Below are 25,557 nucleotides of genomic sequence, written 5' to 3'. Positions count from 1 at the left end.
GCTGCTCTGCCTACTTGTGATCTCTCCCCCTGTGTGTCAAATAATCTTTTTTAAAAAAAGAATCCTTAGGATGACCTGAGTAAATGCAGAGGCAAGACAACCTTGCATGGAAATTCATTCTCTTGAATTGATTTAGTAATACAGCACTTAGTAAATGAGAGAGGGCTTTATGCATTTCTCTTCCCATAATGAGATTTGGTGAGTACAAAAATGGTCCTCAAGCCAGAGGTACCATTGGAGGAATCCTGTGTTTCAGAGAAATGAACTCAAATGGCTAGCAATTGGTTGGCTGGATCTGAAACAGCCTGTCCCCAGCATGACACAACTGTTAAAACTAGGAACTTGATGTTTCCTGGTGCTACTCTCTGTTCAGAATTCATAGGTTCTTTATCATCTTGTAGTGGAAAAAGCACATGTCTTGAAAGTGATAAATTTGATTTGGAGTCCCAATTTCAACTAGTTGGGGGATGATAGACTCATTGTGTAATAAGCCTTTACTGGTAGAATGCCCCACCTTTCAGTTTGAGTACATGATCTTGACCAATGAATTGTATGATCTTGGGGCTATTCTTTACTTTCCCCAGTTCCTAGTATAGTAATTTACAGTATTCAGTTCTGAGTAAATAAACTGTCCCAGTTCAGTGCTTACAGTTACTAGTTTTAATTTTTAAAGGGCCTTGGGGGTAATATCCCAATTTTCAGTTTTTTTATAGTTACTCCTGGCCTAGATTGAAGGTGGAGTTTCCTTAATGGCAAGGATCCACCTGGTCTCTTCCTGGGTTAAATGCAGTTGCAATTCTTGTGGGTTGTTTTGGGTTTGTTTGTTTTTTGCAGTTTTTGTGTTAAGTAGGCTCCACGCCCATTGTGGGGTTTGAACTCAGTACCCCAGAAATCGAGTCAAATGCTGCACAAAGACAGACACCCCTAATTCTTGTTTTGTTTTATAACAGTTAAGGGATGGGGTTGAATAGGAACGAACATACTGATTTTATAAGAAATGACTAAATGGTGCTAAAATTGGTGACTGAAAATAAAGTAAAAATGAAAGTACATTCCATTCATCTTTTATACAGAGGGCTAAACCGTTAAAGCTTCTACATCAGTTTGTTTAAGCTACATGGCACCCAGTGTGGATGCCTACCTTTAAGGTGAGAAACTGAATTAAAGAGAAATGGCCTTATACAATAATTGCCGTGCAACACCCACTAGTCTTCCTACAGCCCAACTCACGTGGGCCGCGAAAGGCCATTTATTGGCAGGCTTCCCGAACTGAGACGCGACCACCGTGATGCAGTTCACATCCGGGGCGATCTGGTTGGTGATGCTAGCCAATCGAAAATCGTCTCTCCGCCGGCAGCGAGGGGCGGGGCTGGCGCCAGGGTGAAGACGTCACGTACTCCATGGTAACGACGCTCGGCCAGAAGATGGCGGCGGAATGGAACGGAGTTGCAGGTTTCTCGGGTTCAGGCCCTGGCCCTAGCCAGTGGCGCTGGAGCAGGTCTTTATGGGTCCAAGGCGTTTTACTCCTGTTGGGCGGCCTCTGGGCAAGCTCCACATCAATTCCTGTCTCCTTGGACAGTTCCCCTCCCTGCCGGCACCACGTCCCCTCTGAGACTGAGGTAGGGCGACGGAGGGGCGGGAACGGGCGCTGTGAGGGTAAAGTAACACAAGAGGCGAAGATGTAGAGGGTAGTTGCTGGAACAAGGTGTGTTGGAGAAGAAAGCGAAGTTGGACGGGAAACTGAACTCTTGGGGGTTGGACCTGCCCTTGTTACCGGGTGATCCTTGGTCCTGAGCCCTTGACCCAGCCCCTGCAAAAGATGTCGCTGGAGGCTCTTGGTCTGCCAGGAGAAATAATTCAAGGACAGACAACAGGGTGCATAAGCAGTACAAGCAGGAAGCTTTCTTTTCGTTCTTTCTTTCCTTTTTTCTTTAAAGATTTTATTTCTTTGACAGAGGGGAAGACAGGGAGAGAGAGAATACAAGCAGGGGGAGTGGGACAGGGAGATGCAGGCTTCCCGCCAAGCAGGGAGTACGATGTGGGGCTTGATTCCCGGACCCTGGGATCATGACCTGAGCCGAAGGCGCCTAAAGACTAAGCCATCCAGGCGCCCCCAAGCAGGAAAGTTTCTTAAAGTAAAACTACATTCTAGAGATGTGAGAGAGGGTGCGCTCAAGGAAGGTCTGAGCCTACTGCGTTTCGGTTTCTGTTATTGACAGTTGTTAACAAAGGGGTGGAATATTCATTACTTGAAGTGAGGATTTCTTGGAAACAGGGTGGTCTCTTCCAGGAATGTAGGTTATGCCCTTTTTCTTGCCTTATTTGCCCGATAAAGAACTCTCGTGGAGATTTCAGAGGCGGAGCTCCTTCATAACCGCAGTGCTAATGATAAAACAACTGTATAATGAGCTGAGGTCACTCAAGCTGTCAAGATGGCAGTCCCTTGTGGTTTTCTTTTGGAGTGGTGCCAGGACAGGCCTCTCCTTCATAGATGGCCATGACTTCCTCTTTGCTGGCCTCGCGGCATCTTGTGAGAACCTCACAAACTGCCTTCTCTAACAGCGTTAACTCCCTTTCTGCACCCAGCAAAGGGGCTGAGTTAGGCACTCACAACATGATGGCTTTCCTGTGCTGAGAGTTGTATTTAGGCAATTGTAGAGCAGTGGTTTTCAACTTGAGAGTTCATCAGAATCACCTAAAAGATTTGTTAAAACACAGTTTGCTGTCTCACTCCCCCACTTTCTGACTCATTAGGTCTGGGATGGTACCCAGAATTTGCAGTTCAGGCTCCCAGGTGGTTGATGATGATACTTGTCCAAAGACCACACATTGGAAACTACTGACCCAAAGGTTAGGAGAGCTAAAGGCATTGGAAGGCTATTGGGGGGCTCTCTAAGACAAAATTCAGGCTTATTTTCAAGTTACTTCACCACATTGCTTGCTTTACCCTGTTCTCCTACCCTGCAAGTGCCTGCCTCCTTCCATTTTTCTCCCTCTCTACATTCTTTTTTTTTTTTTTTTTTTAAGATTTTATTTATTTATTTGACGAGAGAGATCATAAGTAGGCAGAGAGGCAGGCAGAGAGAGGGAAGCAGGCTCCCCGCTGAGCAGAGAGGCCGATTTGGGGCTTGATCCCAGGACCCTGGGACCTGAGCTGAAGGCAGAGGCTTTAACCCACTGAGCCATCCAGGTGCCCTATGTTCTTTTAATCCTAGTTAAAGTTCCCTACCTTCAAGACAGTCAGGTGAAACCACTCCAGCAGAATGTTTTTTTCCATTTCATAGTATGTCTTATCTGTAATCTCTTCTGGCACTTAACCAAGTACTACTGTGAGGGGAAGGTTTATTTCTCAGGCATTTCTTTGTAGTCTTGCTTTTGTAGTTAAATTGTAAGGTTCCTTTGGATGAGGTTTATGTCTGATTTCTCAGCAGTATTTAGAGAGCCCACAATAATCAGTGTTCTTTGTAGAAAGGAGATAGAGTACCTGGGGCAGGGTGGCATGTTATGATTGATTTTATAATTGTCTTATTACTTTATTGAGAAAGACTAATCTTGAAATTTTCAGTTCAGCCCAGAAATCTAAGACCACTCATTTTTGTGATAATTTCCAAAATGTTCTATGCATACTGTTACAACCATATGTGCCAAAATACTAAGTTTGGGGCTTATAGCTATATTTCAGCTTTTATCATGACACTGCATTTTGGCTGAATTTTATTTATTTTTTTAGTCTCTTAGCAAGTTCTAAGTTTATAATACAGTATTGTTGACTATAGTCACTATGCTGTATTAGAGCTTCAGGGCTTATTTACTTACTGGTTGCAAGGTTGTACCCTTTAACAATATAGCCCCAATTCTCCCACCCCCAATGAATTCTTTAAAAACAACTAAAACAACAAAACCATTCCTGCAAAACCCTGTGCTTCTTTCTTTGAATTTAGATTACAGGAAGAGAAAACTATTCAAAGAATTGCAAAATCTCTCCATTGGAGGAAACATATAGCAGTTTCATCTAGTGATTGTTGCCAGTGTTCAAAACTCCCAACTTCTTTTTGAACATCTCAGTGGATAGAGAGATTATCTCCAGAGGCGGAGATACTTTTACTTTTGGAGATCACCAGTATAAAGTTCTTCTTTTGATAGAGCTGAAAACTCTTCCGGAAATTTTTACCCACTATTCCTATTCATGCCTCTTGGCTAAACAAACTCAATTGTATAGTGCTTCAGATACTAAAAGCAAGCTACTAAGTTCTTTTTGAGACTTATCATTCTTAATAAATCTCCCGGTTCTTCATAGACTATATAATAGCAAGTCCTCCTAACCATTGTCTTAGCTTTAACCTAAACATAAAGTATAGGCAAGAGTAATTCATTGTAGGTGCCTGGGTGGCTCAGTCAGTTAATCGTCTGCTTTTGGCTCAGGTCATGATCCAGGGTCCTAGGAATGAGCCCAGTATTGTACTCCCTGCTCAGCAGGGAGTCTTATTCTCCCTCTCCCTCTGCCCCTCTCCCCACTCATGCTCAAATAAATAAATAAAATCTTAAAAAAAAAGAATTATTCATTGTACTCATACTAGTGACTACACCTCTGTTAAATGCTATAGGAAATTTTGTAACATTTTTGGGGTTGTGGTGGGAAGTACAAAACATGTTGGGAGGCTGGGAGGGAAGTAGGAGGGGAGGTGTAGGGAGGCGCCTGGCTGGCTCAGTTGGTAGGGTGTGAGACTCTTGATCTCTAAGTTCAGGCCCCATGTTGAATGTAGACTTTTGATCCGTGAGTTCAAGCCCCATGTTCTATACCCATGTTGGGTATAGAACCAACTAAAAAAACTTTTTTTACATATTTAACTTGTTTTCAACCCAAACCTCTAAGTTTCATTTTTTAATTATATAAATGAAAACAAAAAAACAGAATAGTATAATGAACGCTCATGGACACATCACCCAGCTTTAACTCTTACCATATTCTCTCATTCATATTTCATATACTTCCACCCATTCTCCATCCTCTCACTTGTTACTTTTTTTTTTTTTTTTTAAGATTCCATTTATTTATTTGTCAGAGAGAGAGAGAGAGAGCAAGCGTGCACACAGGCAGAGTGGCAGGCAGAGGCAGAGAGAGAAGCAGGCTCCCGGCTGAGAAAGGAGCCCAGGGTGGGACTCCATCGGAGGACCCTAGGATCATGACCTGAGCTGAAGGCAGCCGCTTAACTGACTGAGCCACCCAGGCATCCCACTTGTTGTTACTTTTAAAAGTTTTGTTGTTGGGGCACCTGGGAGGCTTAGTCGGTTAAGTTTCTGGCTCTTGATTTTGGCTCAGGTCATGGTCTCAGGGTTGTGAGATCGAGCTCTACCTGGGGCTCTGTGCTGGGAGTAGAGCCTGCTTGAGAATTCTCCATCTCTCTCTGCCCCTCAGTGCTCTAAAAAATGAAGCAAAAAGGAAGGAAAGTAGAAAGGAAGGAAGGAATATTATTTTAAACTTTTTTTTTTTTTTTTTTAAGTAACCTGTGTGCCCAGTATGGAGCTCGAACTCAGAGCCTCAAGATCAAGAGTGGCATGTTCTACCAACTGAGCCAGCCATGTGCCCCTAAAAGCTTTCTGCTAAATTTACATGTATTGGAACGTAATAAATGCAGTCATGTAGTTCATGAGAAGCTTGTAGCCACATGATAACAGAATATTTCTATGTCTCCAGAAAGATCCCTGCCCCATCTTGTGCCAGTCAGTTTTCCCTATCCAGATACCCCAGGCGACAATTATTCCCTTTTTTTAATTTATTTTTTTTTAACATTAGTTTAGTTTTGTCTCAGGACTCCTGGATGGCTCTGTCAGTTAAGCAACTGCCTTCAGCTCAGGGCATGTTCCCAGGGATTGGGATTGAGTCCTGCATTGGGCTCCTTACTCAGCAAGGAGCCTGCTTCTCTCTTTGCCTGCCGCCCTCCCTGCTTGTTTTCTCTCTCTCTCTCTGACAAATAAATAAAATCTTAAAAAAAGAGAGAGAGAGAGAGAAGATTAGTTTTGTCTCTTTTAGAGCTTAGTTTATACAAATGGAATTATGTAAAATATTTTGCTATATGATAGAATACATTGAATTTTCCAGTAGTAAATTGTGTAAATAGCAATTGCTTTTTGTGATAGACCCTCCTTGGTCCTAACTTAAGGATGTATTATCCTTTTTATGTATCTCTGAATTCAGTTTGCTAAAAGATTGTTAAAGATTTATGCATCTATGTTTATGAGTAATGTTGATTTATAAATTCTTTTTTTAGTGAAGTTTTTGCTCATTTTTTTAAAGATTTTGTTTACTGAGAGAGAGAGCACACAAGCAGGGGGAGTGGCATGTAGAGAGAAGCAGGTTCCCCACTGAGCAAGGAGCCCGAAGCAGGACATGATGACCTGAGAGAAGACAGCCGCTTAACTGACTGAACAACCTAGGCATCCCTTTGTTCATTTTTGATATCAGAATTATACTGGTCTCACATAATGAGTTGGGAGGTGTTCCATCTTCTTGTATTTTCTAAAAGAGTTTGTATAAAACTGAAATCATTTCTTCCTTAAATGTTTAGTATAATTCATAGTTGAGACCACCTGGGTGGGCCTTTGTAGAGAGTTTTTAAGATACTCTTATTGAGGGATACCTGGGTGGCTCAGTGGTTAGGCGTGCCTTCAGCGTGGGTCATGATCCAGGGTCCGGGGATTGGGTCTCATATCAGGCTCCTTGTTCGATGAGGGCTTGCTTCCCCCTCTGCCTGCCACTCCCCCTGCTTGTGCTCACTCTCTCTGTCTCTCTCTCTGACAAATAAAATCTTTAAAAAAAAAACAACTCTTCTGGAGCTATAATTTATATAACAAAATTCACCCACTTAAATGTCCAATTCAGTGACTTTTAATAAATTTGCAGAATTGTGTAGCTATCAGCACAATCCAGTTTTAGAATAGTTCCATCACCTTAAACAGATCCATTATGCCCATTTTTAGTCAATCCCTGGGGCACCTGGCTGGCTCAGCCAGGAAAGCATGCGGCTCTTGATCTCAGGGTCATGAGTTTGAGCCCCATGTAGGGTGTAGAAATTACTAAAAATCTATCCATCTATCCATCTACCTATCTATCTAATCAGTCCCTGTTTTCACCTCTGGCCCCAAGCAACCACTATGTAGAAAAGTTTAGATAAATCCAATTTCTCTGATAACAAGTCAGTTCATACTTTCTATTTGATTCTGTGCCTGTCTTGGTAACTTGTGTTTTTAAGGACTTTATTTCATCTGAACTGTTAAATTTTTTGGCATAAAGACATCCTAAATAACCAACTGTTAGCTTTGGTAATTTATTTATTTATTTATCTTTAATCGAGAGTTGTCTTTTTTTTTTTTTAAGATTATATTGATTTATTTAAGATAGATGAGAGTGAGCGAGAGAGCAAGAGTAGGGGAGCTTAATTGTTGTTTGATCCAAAGTGTTTTTATTTTCCCTGGTAATTTCTTCTTTAATCTGAGGGTTATTAAAAATTTTAAATATAATTTCTAAATATTGGGTCCTTTTCTAGATCTTATTGTTACTGTTATTTAGAGAGTGTCTTCTGTAAGACAGAAATTTGAAATTTGAGATTGATTTATTTATACCTCAGCATATGCTGTATCCTATTTAACTTTTCATGTATACTTGCAAAGAATATATATTCTATAGTTATTGATTATAGCTTTTTATATGTGTCAGTAAGGTAAAGTGATTGATGGTATTCTAAGCACTTCCTATGCTCAGACAAAGGTCTTAAAGATCTCTTAAGATTGTAAATTTTTTCTTTTTCTCTTTACTTCTATCAGTTTTTACTCTGTAGACTTTGAATCCATTGTTATTAGATACATTCATATTTACAATTCCTGATATATTAACTCTTTATCATTATAAAATATCACTCTTTATTTCTGGTAATACTTCCTGTCTTGAAGTCTGTTCTGTCTGATACTAATAGAGACACTTGAGCTTGTTTATGATAGAGCTTATGTGATATATCTCTTTCATTCTTTTACTTTTAACCTGTGTGTGTGTGTGTGTGTGTGTGTATTTGCTTTAGGGATTACAATATCTATCTTTTGCTTATATTAAATATTTAATATTAATATTGCTTTATCATACTGTGACCTCCTATATGACATTGAATAAGAATGGTGAGAGTAGACTTTCTTGCATTGTTCCTGATCTTAGGAAGGCATTCAGTCTTCTATTATTAAGAATATTGGGGCACCTGGTGGCTCAGTGGGTTAAGCCTTTGCCTTCGGCTCAGATCATGATCTCAGGGTCCTGGGATTGAGTCCCGCATCTGGCTCTCTGCTCAGCAGGGAGCCTGCTTCCCCCACCCCGTCTCTGCCTGCCTCTCAGCCTACATGTTATCTCTGTCAAATAAATAAATAAAATCTTAAAAAAAAAAAAATTAGTTGTAGGGGTACCTGAGTTTCTCTGTCAGTTAAGTGTCTGCCTTCAGCTCAGGTCATGATCCTGGGTCCTGGGATTGATGCCACCCCTGCCTCAGGTCTGGGCTCCCTGCTCAGCAGAGAGTTGGCTTTTCCTTTTCCCTCTGCCCCTACCCCTCCACTTGCACTCTTTGGCGGTCTTTCTCTCAAATAAACAAAATCTTTTTAAAAGAAGAATATTAGTTGTAGATATTGTTAAATCTTAAATATTAAAATCTTTTTTAAAAAACACCCTTTAAAAGAAAAAAGTGTATTGGTTTTAGATTTTTGGCAAATGTGCTTTGCCATGTGGAGAAAATTACTTTCTATTCTTAGTTTTTATCATGGATGGATATTGAATTTTTTTTTAAGATTTTTTATTCATTTCAGAAAGAAAGAGAGCAAGCGCGCAAGCATGGGGAAGGATAAGAGGGAGAGGAAGAAGCAGACTCCCTGCCGAGTAGGGAGCCTGTCAGAAGTTTGATCCTAGGACCTCAGGATCATGACCTGAGCTGAAGGCAGATGCTTAACTGACCGAGACACCCAAGAACCCCTGAATTTTATTAAATGTCTTTTTGGCATTAATTAATATAATTGTGTAACTTTTTTTCTTCAGTATGTTGATGTTGTGAATTACATTGTTTGAAATTTTTAAATGATAAACTAGCATTGCATTCCTTAGATTAAAATTCCACTTGGTTATGATGTATTACCCTTTTTTTACGTTTTGCCGGATGTAACTTGCTGATGTTGATAATTTTGCATATATATTTATGAAGGATATTGGTCTGTAGATTTTTTTTTCTCCGATAACTGTTGGTTTCAGTATTAGGGTAATGCCAGCCTCAGAGAATAAGTTTGGAAATATTCCTTCCCCTTCCATTTTAAGGAAGAGCTTGCACACAGTTACTGTTGTTTCTTCCTTAAATGTTTAATAGAATTCATGAATGAAGACATCTCAACCTGGAATTTTCTTTAGTGGGGAGTTGTAAACTGTGAACTATTTTCTTTAATAGATAGTGGACTATTCAAGTTATTTCTTCTTTGTTTTGTTTTGATCACATTATATCTTTCAGAGAATTTCATTTCATTAAAGTTGTCAAAGTTATGGGCTCAACGTTTTTCTTAGTATTCTCTTTTGATTTTTTAAATGTCTGTAATACAGTGTTCTGGTATCAATTCCAACATGTGGGGGGTTTTCCACACACTGCCAAGTAACTCTCCTACACAAACCGAAACTCAGTTCTGACACTATCTACCCAGTGATAGCATCAGATTCTGCAGTTCTGTAAGACTGGCCCACACTCCACAATTTCAGGCACCAGTTGTTAAGTCCAGACTGTCATCTGAGCTTCTGAACAAATGATTATAGATTGGAATTTCCAACAACCCCTTCCTTGGGTTGGTTTAATTTGCTAGAGCAGCTCATAGAACTCAGAGAAAAAAATTACTACTAGATTACTGGTTTATTATAAAAAAAAAAAGTATAACTCAAGGACAACTAGATGGAAGATGTGCATAGGGCAAGGTATAGAGAAAGGGCAAGGAGTTTCCCCCCATCAGAGCATTCCCTTCTCTAGGAATCTCTTTCATATGGTCTGAAAATCAATAAAAGGGGAAACCTCATTTAGAATGGAGCTGGGAGGCCAGCAAGAGGGAACTCTCATGCCCTGCCATTCATTGTCAATTACAGACCTAACAGGAAATGATGGACCTTGCATGTGTATACTATTTTACTATCCCAGCAGAAGGAAGAATGTTTTCGCTCCTTCCCTGGCAATAGTCCAGCCAATGAGAGACTCACAACTAAGCCAATGAAAAGCCTTTATACTTTGAACTCCCAGTTTATTCCAGTAGACATTTTGCTTGTAATAGCCCTCCCAGTTTCCTTTTTCTCTCTGTAAGAGTATTATCCCTCTCCTTTGTTCTTTAGATTTGCCTATGGTTTTGTTGTATCATGCTTGTCCTGGATTGCAGTTTTCTTCTATTCCCAAATCCATTTTTGCTGGAAAAATAACCAGCAGTTTTATTTTTAAGGTTAACAATGTTCACCAATAGGAAACTCCAAATCTCATCATCTTGGGTTTTATAGAAGCTTCATCACATAGACATGGTTAATTAAATCATCACCCATTAGGATTGAACTCAACTGCAGCCCCTCTCCTCATCAGAGATGAAGGGGTGAAGACTGAAAGTTCCAACCCTCTAATCACATGGTTGGCTCCACTGGCAATCAGTCCCCATCCTTAGGTGCTTTCCAAAAGTCGCCTCATTAATTTAACAAAATACACTTTTATCACTCTCATCACTTAGGAAATTCTAAGATTTTAAGAACTCTGTGCCAGTAATGGGGCAAAAACCAAATACATATTTCCTATTGTAAATCACAGTATCATAGTCTGTAAAGTCTGTAGTAATATCTCCTGTTTCATTCTTGACATTGGTAATTGGTGTTCTCTCTCTTTCTCTTGGTCTCTCTGCTTAGGGGTTTATCAGTTATATTAGTCTTCTCAAAGAATTAGCTCTTAGTTTTATTGATTTCTCTATTATTTTTCTGTTTTCCATTTAATTGGCTTCTACTCTTTATTATTTTCTTCTTTTTTTTTAAGTTTGCTCATTTTCTGGTTTCTTTCTTTCTTTCTTTCTTTTTTTTTTTTTAAAGATTTATTTATTTGAGAAAAAGAGAGAACACAAGCAGGGGGAGTGGGAGAGGGGGAAGCAGACGCCCTACTGATCAGGGAGCCCAGTGTGGGGCTTGATCCCAAAACTCTGGGATCATGACCTGAGCCCAAGGCAGAAACTTAACTGACTGAGCTACCCAGGTTCCCCCCTTTTCTGGTTTCTTAAAATAGAAGCTTAGATAATTAGAGGGTTTTTAAAAATAAATTTTCCTGTAAACACTGCTTCAGCTGTATTCCACAAATATTAATTTGCTGTAGTTTGATTTTCATTCAACTAAAATATTTTCTAGGGACACCTGGCTGACTCAATTGGTAGAGCATGTGACTCTTGATCTTGGAGTTGTGAGTTCAGGTCCCTTGTTGGGTATAGAGATGATTTAAAAATAAGATCTTTATAAAAATATTTTCTAATCTCTTTTGTGACTTCCTCTTCAACCTAGTGATTATTAGTTGTTTGATTTTTAAATATTAGGAAATTTCCCTGTTTTCTTTCAGTAATTGCATTCTAATTTAATTTTGTTATGGATAGAGAACATCCTTTGTATGATTCAGGTTTTCTCTATTTCTTAAAATTTGTTTTAGAGCCAAAAATTTGATCTATCTAGGTGAATGTTGCAATATGCACTTGAGAAGAATGTACATTCTGCTATTATTGGGGCAAGTGCTCTATAAATGTCGGTTCAGTTAAGTTAGTTGTAGTGCTACATAGGTCTCCTGTATCCTTACTGATTTTGTCTCTGGTCTGCACTGATTACTGAGGTATAAGTGTTGAAGCCTCTAGCTATAACTGTGGATTTGTCTATTTTTTTCAGGTTTTGCTTCATGTAGTTTGAAGCTGTGCTGTTAGGTGGTTACATGTTTTAGATCGTTGTTTTCTTGTTGAATTGACTCATTTAGCGCTACGTATTGCCCTTCTCTTTATCCCTGATAGTTTTCCTTGTTTCGAAATATACTTTGTCTAATACTAGTATAGCCACCCTGGCTTTTTCTTTTTTTTTTTTTTTTATCAATGTTTACATAATATATCTTGTTCCATTCTTACACTTTCAATCCCTGTAGATCTTTATAGTTAAAATGAGTTTCTTAGAAAAATAAATCTTGCTCTGTTACTTAGTCTGACAATATTTGCTTTTTAATGGAAATGTTCTATAGTCTGTTTACATTTAATATGATTATTGAGAGTTGGATTTGGGTCTGCAGTTCAGCTGTTTCTCTGTTCCACTTTTTTCTTTGTTTCCTCTCTTTTCTATTTTGATTCTTCTGTTGACTTTTTAGCTATATCTCTGCTTTACTTTTTAAATTGAGTTATAATTAAATTACAATAAAATGCAATATATTTGAGTATTTGCACTAGTGATTACAATATGTATCCTGTATTTATTACATGTGTTGCACTGTATGTTTGTTCATTTTCAGTTTTTTAGACTCCAGATAACTAAAATCATATTGCCTTTCTCTGACTTATTTCACTTAGCATAATACCGTGGAGATCTATCTGTGTTGTCAGGAATGGCAAGATTTCATTCTTTTTTTTTTTATTTTTTATTTTTTTTAAAGATTTTATTTATTAATTTGACAGAGAGAAATCACAAGTAGATGGAGAGGCAGCCAGAGAGAGAGAGAGAGGGAAGCAGGCTCTCTGCCGAGCAGAGAGCCCGATGCGGGACTCGATCCCAGTACTCTGAGATCATGACCTGAGCCGAAGGCAGCGGCTTAACCCACTGAGCCACCCAGGCGCCCGATTTCATTCTTTTTTATGGCTGAGTAATATTCCATTGTGTAGTACCATATCTTCTTCTTTTTTTTTTTATGCCATATCTTCTTTATCCATTCATCTGTCAAAGGACATTTAGGCTGCTTCTGTATCTTAGCTGTTTTAAATAATGCTGCAGTAAATGTTTGTCTCTTTTGTTAGTACCACGTTTTGATCACTATAGCTTATAGTAAATCTTGAAGTCAGATAGTATCAGTCTTCCAACTTTGTTCTTCTCCTTTGACATAGTGTTGGCTATTCTGGATCTGCCTTTCCATATAAACTTTAGAATCAGTTTGTTTGGTGTCCTCAGTATAACTTCCTGGGATTCTGACTGGAATAGCATTGAATCTACAGATCAAATTGGGAAGAACTGACTTTCTGACAATATTGAGTCTTCCTATCCGTGAGCATGAAACAACTCTTCATTTATTTAGTTCTTTAATTTTTTTTCTGGTTAGAATCTCCATTAGCTAGTCTGTAAAACACCCTTTAAACATTTTTCAAATCTATTTTTTTCAGGTCATAAATAAGGTTCATCTTAAGGCAAATCATGTTGTAAAAAGAGATGTTGATGAACATTTAAGAATCAAGACTGTCTATGATAAAAGTATTGACGAGTAAGTACACCATTATTTTGTCTTTTTAAAATTAAGAATCAAAGTAGTGAAGATATTTCCATTTTTTACCTGAAGATCCATATATGGAACTACATGCTAATGCACCTTCAAGATGGAATTAATCTAATAATGCCTTTTAGTCTGGAAGGATGATGATAATGGGATATGATTAAAATCAATCTATACATCATAAACAGTTTTAACAGAGCTAGTATGTATCTACTTGTCTGTGGTCATAACATACCTGGAAGGCACCTCCTCAGTAAGTACCTGGAGGAAAAATAAAAGTATTAATATATATAATAAGAACATTTACAAAATTATTAGCCAAAGGGATGATAGTCTAATCTTTCAGTTAGTGTAAAAGGGGTTCAGAAAATAGATAAATTATGAATCTGTAATCATGTATGAAGAGCTATTAGGAGTAACTGATGTCTTTCCCTCTCCTTAATTTTCCAAAAGAATGGGATAACATGATCATGCCTAGCATTGTGTTGGTACAGAGTAAGCTCAAATGTTTCTTGAGGTAAATTAAGATTTTAGAGGACTGATACTAGATCTTCCACAGAGCATTCCTTGGGGCTCCTGCCAGATACACTCTGAACTAATGATCATTGACAGTGCTGTGCCCACCGTGGCAATTCTTATGTTTTATGTCTTGATTTTCAGATTGCTCCCTGAGAAAAGATACCTCGTAAAGGTATGTCATAAATACTTATGGCTTGAATTTGATACTTGAAGTGGGTACACTTTATTATATATAAATTATACTTCAACAAAGAAAATATATGCTCATTATTTAATGAATGAATAGAAGGTGTTGGTAGTGAACATTTTTATCATTTTCTTCAAAGACGTCTCTGTGATGCATTTACCAAAATTTTGTCCTTATTTGATGCTAAATTAGTCTTCTCATTTTACAATTTAATAGTAAATCAGTCTTCTTGTTTTCTTCCTTGTTCTCTTATGTTTTGTGGAAATAGAACATGCTAAAGATAGAGTGAAAAAGACAATTTTTGAAATACATCGAGGACACTATTGTCTTGTAGAAATACTCATTCCCCTGCAGGTGGATGTGTCTGATATATGACATGCTGAAGTTGCGTATAGAGGTGCTAACGTCAACAGTGTCTTAGCTGTTACAGAGTCACACATACGGTGAAATTAAAGTAGATCTTCTAAACATAAGATTTTAACATAAATTACCTTAATGTTGGAGTCATCTAATTTGCTCCCAAATTTGAAGTAATTTAGATTAGTTGAGACTTCTATATTCTTACATTCTATTTCAGTAGAGATGGGGAAGGAACTTTTCACTTCATTTTCTTTCCCCAAGCTCAACTAAGAAAATAAGGAAATTCCTTTGCTCCTAGACTCATTCTCTTTCCACACAATCTTTGACTAATTAGCGTTTGTATTCCAGAATTATAAAGTTTTCCCCTTTTTTCCCCTCAGTCATTAATATCCTGAGCTTACTTGTTTTAAATATACTCGTCCTTTAACTATAATTCTGACCTTTTTTTTTTCAACTTTTATTTAGAATAAACTTTTTCCACAAGCTATTTCTTATTTAGAGAAGACTTTTCAGGTTCGGAGACCTGCGGGCACTATCTTACTTAGCAGGTATGTCACATTCTATACAGGTCATTTTCTTTCGTTGTTTGGTACTCTGACCTCCCCATTCTGTCAGTATGACAAATTATGAAACTCATATAGGATATTTTATTATGTTTGTCCTTAGTGACCGAATTGCAAGGTATTTAAAGGGAATAAGAAAGCATCTGTTAGGTGATCATTCTTTCCCTGATTTTCTATGATGAGGTGACCTGCTAGATCTTTTTCTGGGGTGTCGTTGCTTATTCTCCACATCCCCTCCCTCCCTCATGTGTCTACAGTAGAGGCTTATGAATTATTTGGGTGTCTGAAAACCTAGCTTAGGAGAATTTTCCGTGCAACCAAAATTCTTTCTTAGTCCACTTTTCTAACAAAAGTAGTAATTATTATTAATGAACTAGTATAGTAGCTTTTTTTTAAATGTTTTTAACTGCTGTGAACTAGTTTTCTTTCTTTTTTTCTATGGGTTTTTTTTTTTTTTGTAATTGAATTTTGATGTACAAATGAACTGAAGACAACGTGCAACAAACCGATACCTACAGAAGGAAAATGATCCCCATAGATACTGTACTGGGGAATTTGCAGAGCATACAAAATGTGGCCCAGTTATAGTGCCTGAGGAGCACCTCCAGGTAATTCACCCTACTCTTAGCAGCTCTGTTTTTACTCTTTAGAATAAACTGAGAGACGGAGATTTTGAATCTGTGAGTGTAACCAAAAAGTTTTTATAGTTTTAATTTCAAAAGCTTCATTTTTCTCATTTTATTCTTTCATTTATTTTCAAATGAATTTGATGATACCTTCTTTCCTTTTTTTCTCTTTTTTTCAACTTGTCTCTGGGGCTGCTGAATCATTTCAGCTTAGAATTTTATCTTCCAAAACATCTTTTAGCAGGTATATACTAAGTATTTTTGAAGGGCAATTTGACATTATCTTTTAAAATAAAAAATATGTATGGTGTGCTTCAACCCAATTTGGAAATGTATTCCATAAAAATACTTGCAAATATGCAATATGTGTTCAAGGATATTCTTTGTAAAACTATAAATCCTATATTAGTATTAAATTATGGTATAATCCTATAGTGGAATACCGTGCAGCTATTAAAGAATGAAGTAGATCTCCATCTACTGACATGGAAAGATATTTAGGTCTTAAATGAAAAAAAGGTTGGAAATCAGTTAGCCTATTTTATTTAAGAATTATAATCGATAATTCAACTTAATAAAACTGAAAAACATAAAAAATAAAAACGTATGTACATATACAATAAAAAATTATGAAACAATCTAGAGGTGTACACACACACTAAAAAATCTAGAGCCATACCAAAATATTAATGGTTTTCTTTAAGAGTTGGAGTGGGGGGGCTTTTCTTTGGTAAGTTATGTAATTTTGTAATGTTCTGATTTTTCATATTAAGGGTATATTACTTATCAGTAAAAAGATAAAAATTTTAAATGTGTATACTGGAAAACCAATTTATTATACATATACATTTGTAAATATGATTATTGCCGTAGCTGTTTTTCTCTGTTGAACTGTTCTCTGGTTACTTCTAGAAAGTGAATATATTACTTGAACGTTTACTTTGTAACCAAAATTAAGCTTACGTTTAGATGAAGTTTTCTTTGTAATTTTTTTATTAAGTTATTTGAAGCTCCATAAGGCTTTTAGAGGCTTATATGTTGGCCCTCATACAACTAATTTACTCAGCTTTTATTTCTTTTCTCAGAGTTCTTGATAGTGTATAAAAGATTTTAGGGACACATTTAAAAATTAAAAAAACTTGTTAATTGCCTATCCAGCTTTTTACCCAAGAAATTTAGAGGCATTTTGTAGACATTTTAAGAAGTCCTTGGGGCATATGGTTGGATCAGTCAAAAGAACATGCAGATCAATCTGGGTCATGAGTTTGTTTGAGCCCCTCATTGGGTGTAGAGATTACTTAAAAGTAAAATCTTAAAAAAAAAAAAAAAAAAAAAAGGCATTGCTTTCCTTTTTTTCTGAAGTATTTTTTGTTTCTCATTCTCTTGGCTTCTCCAAATTCTGCTTCTTACATCTTGATGTAAGAAGGGTTGAGGGTGTCCTGATTTTTTTTTTTTAAATACATGAGTGATCATGGAAAAGAATGTTTAAAAATCACAACTTCTTTTAACACTATTAATAGGTTAAAGTAATTGAACTGAAAAATTATAAATATATGTATTAGAGAAACAAGAGTAAACAATATAATGAAATGAGGATTTCTGGTTTTTTCTCTCTATGAAAACATTATTTACACACAAAAAAATCACAATTTACTGATTTTTTAAACTGTAAGTTGGAGTTCATAATTGTTTAGGAGCTTTGAGAGAAGTTCTCTAAAAAACAGATGTTACAAGGGCAAAGATTTGATTAGAAAACTAGAAACAAGAGTGATGGTGAGGTGACTTTACCCTTTAAACTCATCTTTAAAAGGTAAAGATGACTTTAACTTTTTACTTTGTGTATTTTTGTATTGTATGAATTTTTAACAAGATACACGAATTGCTTTGTAATAGAAAAATACATTTCCATTAGATAAAAAGCTTTTTATTAATTAATTTTGAAATAATTGTAGATTCCTAGGAATATGCACATATATATATACACATACACAAGAAGGTCCTTTGTAATTTCACTGTCAAAGTTTAAAAGTTTAAAACCTTATCTGTTTCTGTCTTTTTTTACGTCCTGGTTAGCTCCCCTTAAAAAACAATTGATTGTCTTAATTAAGATTATAGATTTTTATTATCACTCATAAAGTAGAAATTTTAGCAAAATAAATTCAGAATTAGAGATAGGAACTGAGTAGAGGTAGGAATGGATTTTGATAAAAGTTGAAGGATAATAACTGTTAAATCATACGAATTTAGAATCTGGATTCACATAAAATAAAAATCTCTACAACTAATCTTGTCTCTGGTTTGATTTTCCGTTGCCCACCATGGGTGCAGCGATGCAGGGTCTGCCGTGGGGGTAAGTGGTCCTGTGTGGCAGTGGGTGTGCAAGACCAAGAGGGCGTCCGGGATGCAGACTTTGTTCTGTATGTTGGTGCTCTGGCCACCGAGAGGTGCAGCCATGAAAACATCATCTCTTATGCAGCCTATTGTCAGCAGGAAGCAAAAATGGACAGGTAAACTTTCCCCTGAGACTTAATTTCCAAGATCTAATATGGGAACTCTTAAAAAGAGTCCTAAGCATTTAGAGTACAGGATGTTTGCATTTTCTAGCCTGCCTCCAGTTGTAAGAAACTGTACCCTGCTTGGATGGAGGAGTGGGGGTGACAGGGCATAGGGGGGAATGGGGGGGGAGAGGAGAGTGTCAGGTGATAGAACTGTTATCATATGGTAATGTCAGTACCAGCTCCAGAGAAAAAGTCTACTGTGCAGAGTCCTTTGGAAGTAAATAAATACCTAAGGAAACAATTTTAACTTAAATTTTGGCACCTCTGTTGAATCTGTAAGATGTTCAAAATAACTGTTCATCTAATTGTTATATTACCTCCTGTGTCCTTCACTTAGATAAATTATCACTTAAAATATTTAGAGGCTCTCTATTTACAAAAGATTTTTAAAAATTTTCTCAGTGAAGCAGGTTTGAAATAAAATGTTATTGTATATGCAGAAGATTGCCTGTCATACTCCAAACAGATCAGTTGAAGATAGGAGAAATCGCCATGTCTCAGGATAGATGGTAACATTCTCAAATCTAGGAGAGTTAATGTGACCAGTTCATGTGTATATTAGGACCATTGCTGAGGTCTTGAATGTTTCTCTGTCAAGACTAGCTGAATTTAAAGAGCTATTTCATTTCTGTTGATGTGTTGTTCATTTGAGAAAAAGAAAAATGAAATAATTAGTTGAATCAAATAGGCAATACAAAGGAAACACTGGTATATGTTTACCTAAAGGTGTTAAGGATATGGTCAAAATCATCCTCATGGATTATGCAAAATAGTCTGTTACCATGATGCTGTATAACTGATGATCTGTGAAATCTACCCAAAAATCTTTAGCCTCTAAATGTTGGGAAAGCTTAGAGTCAAATGATTAAATGTAATACTGAAAAAGAAAGTGCTATATGTTTTTGCATACATACACACACACACTATTATTTAGTGAAAATACATGTATTTGATAGAGTATTCCTTTTTTCCTGAGAAGTTGTCATTGGCTTTAAGATTTTTTGTAATTAATGATGTCTCAGTACTAAATGTGGTATTTGGAGTGCTAAATGAATGATAAGTTATCTCATAAAATGAGGTACTTTCTTAATGTAGATGTCTGTGTGAAATATACCTTCCTAATAGTAGTGCTACAAAATCATGGTTACCTTAATTTGAACTAAACTATATGGATTGTGCACACACACCTACACACACAATTTCATTTCCAATATACTATTGAGAGTCAAACCATTGTAAAACAGTATATATAATATGATTTTTATATTTATATATGTTTATATATGTACTTGAATATGCTAAGGAAAAAGAAATAATTAGGATTATCAGCCATTCCAATTTGGCCTGGACTTCCCTTGTTTTAGAACTGAAAATCTCGTATCCTGGGAAATCCCTCAGTCCTTGACTGGTTACGCTAAAAATAAAGCACCCCAAATTATTTTTTAAAGATTTTATTTATTTATTTGACAGAGATCACAAATAGGCAGAGAGGGACAGGGGGTGGGTAGCAAGCTCCTTGCTGAGCAGAGAGCTGGTTGTGGGGCTCAGTCCCAGGACCTTAAGATCATGAACTGAGCCAAAGGCAGAGGCCTCACCCGCCAAACCACTCAGGCGCCACCCTCCCCCCAAATTATTGATAACATTTAATTCTGATAGTGAAATTTAGAGGGAAGTAGGTTGTAGAACAGAATTTTCATGTTTTTCTTTATATATTTCTATGTTGTTTTGATATATATCCTTTCACAATGAGTTTTTCTTACTTTTTAAAATAAAAGATATTAAAGTGAACCTTATGTATTGGGAATAGAGTGGCTTCCTTGGAAAAGTCGGGAGAGGGATATAAAATTCCATGTTGAGATGGATATTGTAGATTAGTTCATCTCCTGTCAGCATCTGACAATGCTGAACATACATAAAATATCTAGTTGTCTTTTGGTGAGAGAATCCATCATAGGAACCATCACACAGATGAGAATCCCATAACCCAGAGGTGTGTTTCAGTTTCTTTGCACTGCTATTATGTTTAAAGCACTTTTAACTTTCAGTTCATATTTGATATAAATGAGTAACTAAAAGAGTAAGTGTTATTTGTATCTGTGAATATGAAGCCACCCTTCTTTGTCTTCTCATATCTGGGAAAAGAATTTGGTTTCTTCTGATGTTGATGTTGGAAGAAAAAGTGTATCTTCAGTTCTTTTTTAATCTTTTACTTGAGAAACTTTCCTTCAAAACTGCCACATTAATTCATTCCATGAATATTTGAGTGCCTAATATGTTGCCAGCAGACTAGGTGAACAAAACAGACACATGTACGTGCATCACAGAATATACAAATTCCAGAGGGAGACAGATACCAAATATACTTAGAAATAAATGTCATTTCAAAACGTGATAAATTATAGGGGAAAAAAGGGTGCTGTAATATAAAAGGAAAAAAGGGGGAAACATAATCTAAATTATGGCAAAGACAGCCTCTTTGAAATTGAAACTTTAGGTGTAACCTGAGCATTGGTAAGCTTCAGCCAAATAAAGAGCTTGAGAAAGATGTAAGTTAGGAAAAATCCATGTGTGCCTGTTGCTGTTAGAAGCCACTTCTGTGGACACTGGGTTTGAGGATGAGAACTTAAGGAAATGCATCGGAGAGATAGGGCTGTTTTATTGTAAATGCTGTGGGAAGTCCCTATGGGTTTTAAGCCTGGCCATAACATCCATTTTGTATTTTAGAGGTCATATGGCAGTGTTCTGGTAAGTAAGTAACAGTCATACTTTTTAGGTGTAAGTCTGTTCTCAAGTGTGAACAAAGTATGCCACGTGTTTCTTACTTAAATAAGGCAAATGTTACTTTGGAAAAGATGGTTACATTTTAAGGGGTAAAATGTTAGGGTAGTGGTGGGAGAAAGGACTTTGGATTTCCTTACTGTTGTCTGTTTGCCACAGTTTTGAAAAACAGGTAGGTGCGTGATGGAACTGACTGAATTATGCTAGGGGTGAATCAGCTCTTTCACTCTCAGGTTCTAGGCTCAGAAAGTGATAGAATTAAATGTAGACTCTGAAAGAAGATGATGGAAAGATTAAAAAAAAACTTTATGCTAATGAAGGCCATGTTAGAAAGGGAATAGCAAGATGGTCATAAGAAAGGTGAGCACCCTAAATGATTTGCTTATTATCCTATTGTACATCTAGCTTCCCTCTCCACCAACCTGTTTACCCCTGTGCCTGTAAATATAGTTAAATGCTGAAGTCAAAAATGATTTTGCAAGTAAACTAGTGTTAGAATTTAAGTTTCTCAGTCCTCTTTTGGTATATATTAACATATTTTATAAAATCACACTGAAATGTATTTTACTTTTTATATTAACTTTCCTTTTGTGAGGACTGGTGCTAATGAGCCACACCATAGGAAAACAGAGGTATATGTCTTGAAAGTATAAGACAGTGAGTTAGATGTTATGGTACAAAACGACATTCGATATTTAGCAAAGACTTTTCTTACCTTTGTCAATGTTTTATAGAAAAGTATAGCTTAGTACCTGAAACTAATATTATACTGTGTATTAACTGGCTGGAATTTAAATAAAAACTTGGGGGGGGTGATAAAAGTAGAGGTTAGTAAATATCATAATACATATTTTTCTGGAATATAATAAAAAATTCAATGTCTATTTTAACAGGCCAATAGCAGGATATGCTAACCTGTGTCCAAATATGATCTCTACCCAGCCTCAGGAGTTTATTGGGATGCTGTCCACAGTAAAACATGAGATTATTCATGCCCTGGTAAATTTTGCTGTTAACTACTGTTCTTTTTTTTGTGCTTTGATTTTCTGAACTTTTATAATATGTCCAGGAAATTAATTAAAGTTATCTAAGACCCTAGGAAATGTTGTCTTGATGCCATTTATGTATTTAGAAAATAGTCATTGAGAGAGAATAGATCACACAGATTTAGGTGTGAATCTTCTTAATTCCACCACTGAAAATCTTTGGGCTCTTGTGTAAATTATTTAGCCGTTGCAAGCCTCAGTTTCATTTGTTAAATGATAATGGTAGTACATACTAGAGTGGATTTTTTCTTCTTGGAGATTAAATAAGATAAAACAGAAATGCTCTAGGACCATGCTATGAATAGTAGGGTGTTAAAAAAAAATTAGTGGCAATTATGTGTTAGTCTTACTTAGTGAGCTGTCATGTATGACCTTGAAAAGCAAGTCTGTCTTAAAATCAGCATTGAATGACTCAGTGAAACTCCATTGTAACCAGACAGCATTTATGTCCTTTAGGGAAGGGGATTCTAACACGAAATCATGTCTTTTTCTTTTATTTTCTTTTATTTACTTTTATTTACTTTAAAAAAGTAAACTTAACCTGCTAATTGAGGTGAAAGACAAGGATCATTCTAAGTAAGATCTAAAAACTACAGTTATTTGATGTTGAGAGAAACAAAGAAGAACAGGTTTTTTTTTTTTAATTTTTTTTTTTAAGATTTTATTTATTTATTTGACAGAGAGAGATCACAAGTAGGCAGAGAGGCAGGCAGAGAGAGGAGGAAGCAGGCTCTCTGCTGAGCAGAGAGCCCGATGCGGGACTCGATCCCAGGACCCTGAGATCATGACCTGAGCTGAAGGCAGCGGCTTAACCCACTGAGCCACCCAGGCGCCCCCAGAAGAACAGGTTTTAAGTGAATACGTAAGTGAACATAAATGCAGAGATCCCAGGCACGAGATAGATTATGTTATGAACAGGCAATTCACAAAAGAAAAAATTCCAATTGACTGAAAAATGTGTGAGAAGGTATTCAGACTTACTTTAGCAGTCAAGGAATCACAAATTAAAGCGAGGTATCATTGACTGTAAAAGCATGTATGAAAGTTATGCACATTGACTTCAAGGTGTGGTTACTTTTTTTTTTTTTTTTTTGGTAGTGGTTACTTCTAGGGAGAGGGAAGAAAGAGTTAGGTAATGGGGTTTCAACCATACTTACTCTTCAGTGTTTTATTTCTTAAAAGTTTAAAGAAAATATGGTAAAATTAACACCTTAACCTTAAAGAAGACACATAAGCCTCCAGTTCTTTTTTACTTTCTGCGTATTTGAATTATTTTAAAAATTGTAAAAACCTAAGAAATTTTAAATATTAGCTTAAGTCTCAAAACCCATCTTGGACAATGGCAAGAATTATATTTTTAACAGAGATTCCCCCTAAAGTTATATATGCTAATAGCTATCGATTACAGTGGTGCTTTAAATACCTAATAAGCTTTCGAGATGTGAGTGTTTAGAAGAATTTTCAAGCTGATAGAGTGGGAAAAATGTGTATTTAGAATATTATACAGGACGAGGCAAATCATACTATTTTAAGCTTTGTATAACTTCAGTGAATTGTAGATAAAGAACAATTCAGATTTCCCTAGCTGACTCAATTAAGTGTCCTTTGCATCTTCAGAGATTAAAAAAGAAGAAGAAGTGCAGGAATAAAAGAATAATTTGGATTCCATTAATCATTTTGTCAAGCCTTGAATGACACAGAGGCCCCAGTTGTGTAAGCAAAGAAATTTGCCAAAGGAATTGGTTAATTAAGTGATCATTTGTGATTGTTAGTTATTTAGATATAAGTTATAACATATTCTCAGTGTACAAAACATACATAAAGAAGTAATTACAAAAGTACTTTGTCTGAGTTACTAGATTAGGAAAGACAGCAAGAAAGGAAATCTCACTAATGAAATAAGAGATATCAAATGGTAGTAATTTTGTGTGTGTGTGCCCATCTGTTATGGGAGGGTAAGGATAATGAATGGGAACCTTTATGTGAAGTATCCATTATCTCATTCATTAAAGACTTCTTAAAAATAGTATTTAAATTGTGACTCTAAATATAACAAATTTACATTACAAATAAATTTGGGGAATATGAGTGATTTTACACATTACCCTACCATCAAAAGAACCACAGCTAATATTTTGATATATGTTTCCATTTTTTCCTAAGTTCACACACACACACAATTCCAGTCTTGTTAAGTACAGATATATATTAAATGTGGACTTTAGGATTAAAGACTTTGAATTTTTATGAATGCATTTGATTGCCTACCCCCTACTCTAAACTATATTGTTAATTGTTCTCAGTGGTAACATTCCCTGGATGCAATTGTAGAGCTTATGTAATAAGTTCATGAGAAGGGGATAAACTGTGATAAATACAAATCATTCTTAAACACATGTATTTCTTATTTATACCAGTACCAAAGAATGTTGTCACTAGTACTTTGGATTTCTTCACTTACAATTACCTCAGGTAATTGAAATTTAAAATTCATAAGATGGAATACTGAAGTTTTGTCTAGTTCCAGTCTGTGGCAAATTCCTTTAAAAATATTGGCCACGTGCTTTTATGAGGTTCTATCAGTGTTCTCTTTGGATAGTAGCATGCTATGATGTGTATAATCAGTCTTGATATTTTTCTCTGTGAGACATTTTGAACTTTTTTTTATAGGGTTTCTCTGCTGGCCTGTTTGCGTTTTACCATGATAAAGATGGAAATCCTTTGACTTCAAGATTTGCAGATGGTCTCCCACCTTTTAATTACAGGTATTTGTTATTTTTGTTCTTGTTCTTCTCTTTTAGAAGGGGGCTAAGACTAAAATCTTAGAATCATGGCATGTTAGGTGCCATAAATAATAGTGGCTTCATGACTAACCTAAAAAAGCTGTAGCTATTAAAATGGGATAAAAGAGGTCACTTAGCATTACCTTTTCATTTTAGAGATGAAGCTGTTAAGATGCAGAAAACTTAAGTGACTTGTCCAAAGAACCAGGACTCTTCTTGCCAGCAGAGGTCTTTTTTACCACGTTGTAACTTCTAACATTATACGGTATAGTTAGGCCATAGGAAAATGTAGTTTGATTATATTTTGGCTTATTAATAATTACTGCCTCTCATGGCAATATTTATATATGAACTGAAACTGTATTTAGCACAGCATGTTACCAGCAATCTATAGAGTCAGGGCCTAAAATAAATAATACTAAGAAACACTAAAAAAAAATATCAAAAAAATTTTTATAGCATATCAATCACAGAACTGTAACTATTTGCATACATTCATATAAGCTCTCTAGATCTCTACATTAAGAGGATATGTGCACAAAAAGACATGCTCAAGAATGTTCAGGGGCACCTGGGTGGCTCAGTGTGTTGAACCTCTACCTTCGGCTCGGGTCATGATTTCAGGA

General features: G+C 36.3%; 2 protein-coding genes across 2 annotated transcripts in view; one reads left to right on the top strand and one right to left on the bottom strand.

The window, feature by feature from the left end:
* Positions 1 to 1,315, bottom strand: part of IQCG (IQ motif containing G) — a 51,682-nt gene extending 50,367 nt beyond the window's left edge. The window contains exon 1 of the mRNA XM_032336057.1: positions 1,231 to 1,315. The gene's annotated coding sequence lies outside the window, so the exon portion shown is untranslated. The remainder of the gene's footprint in view (positions 1 to 1,230) is intronic.
* The window catches only part of LMLN (leishmanolysin like peptidase), an 83,188-nt gene continuing 57,668 nt past the window's right edge, over positions 38 to 25,557 (top strand). The window contains exons 1-8 of the mRNA XM_032336024.1: positions 38 to 1,619; positions 13,405 to 13,502; positions 14,172 to 14,202; positions 15,043 to 15,125; positions 15,631 to 15,748; positions 18,095 to 18,273; positions 21,996 to 22,101; positions 24,819 to 24,913. Of these exons, the coding sequence (XP_032191915.1) occupies positions 1,401 to 1,619; positions 13,405 to 13,502; positions 14,172 to 14,202; positions 15,043 to 15,125; positions 15,631 to 15,748; positions 18,095 to 18,273; positions 21,996 to 22,101; positions 24,819 to 24,913 (929 nt within the window). The 5' untranslated portion in view covers positions 38 to 1,400. The remainder of the gene's footprint in view (positions 1,620 to 13,404; positions 13,503 to 14,171; positions 14,203 to 15,042; positions 15,126 to 15,630; positions 15,749 to 18,094; positions 18,274 to 21,995; positions 22,102 to 24,818; positions 24,914 to 25,557) is intronic.

Source organism: Mustela erminea, chromosome 1 (genome assembly GCF_009829155.1).
Source record: "Mustela erminea isolate mMusErm1 chromosome 1, mMusErm1.Pri, whole genome shotgun sequence".
Lineage (NCBI taxonomy): Eukaryota > Metazoa > Chordata > Mammalia > Carnivora > Mustelidae > Mustela > Mustela erminea.
This window is presented reverse-complemented; position numbering and strand designations above follow the sequence as displayed.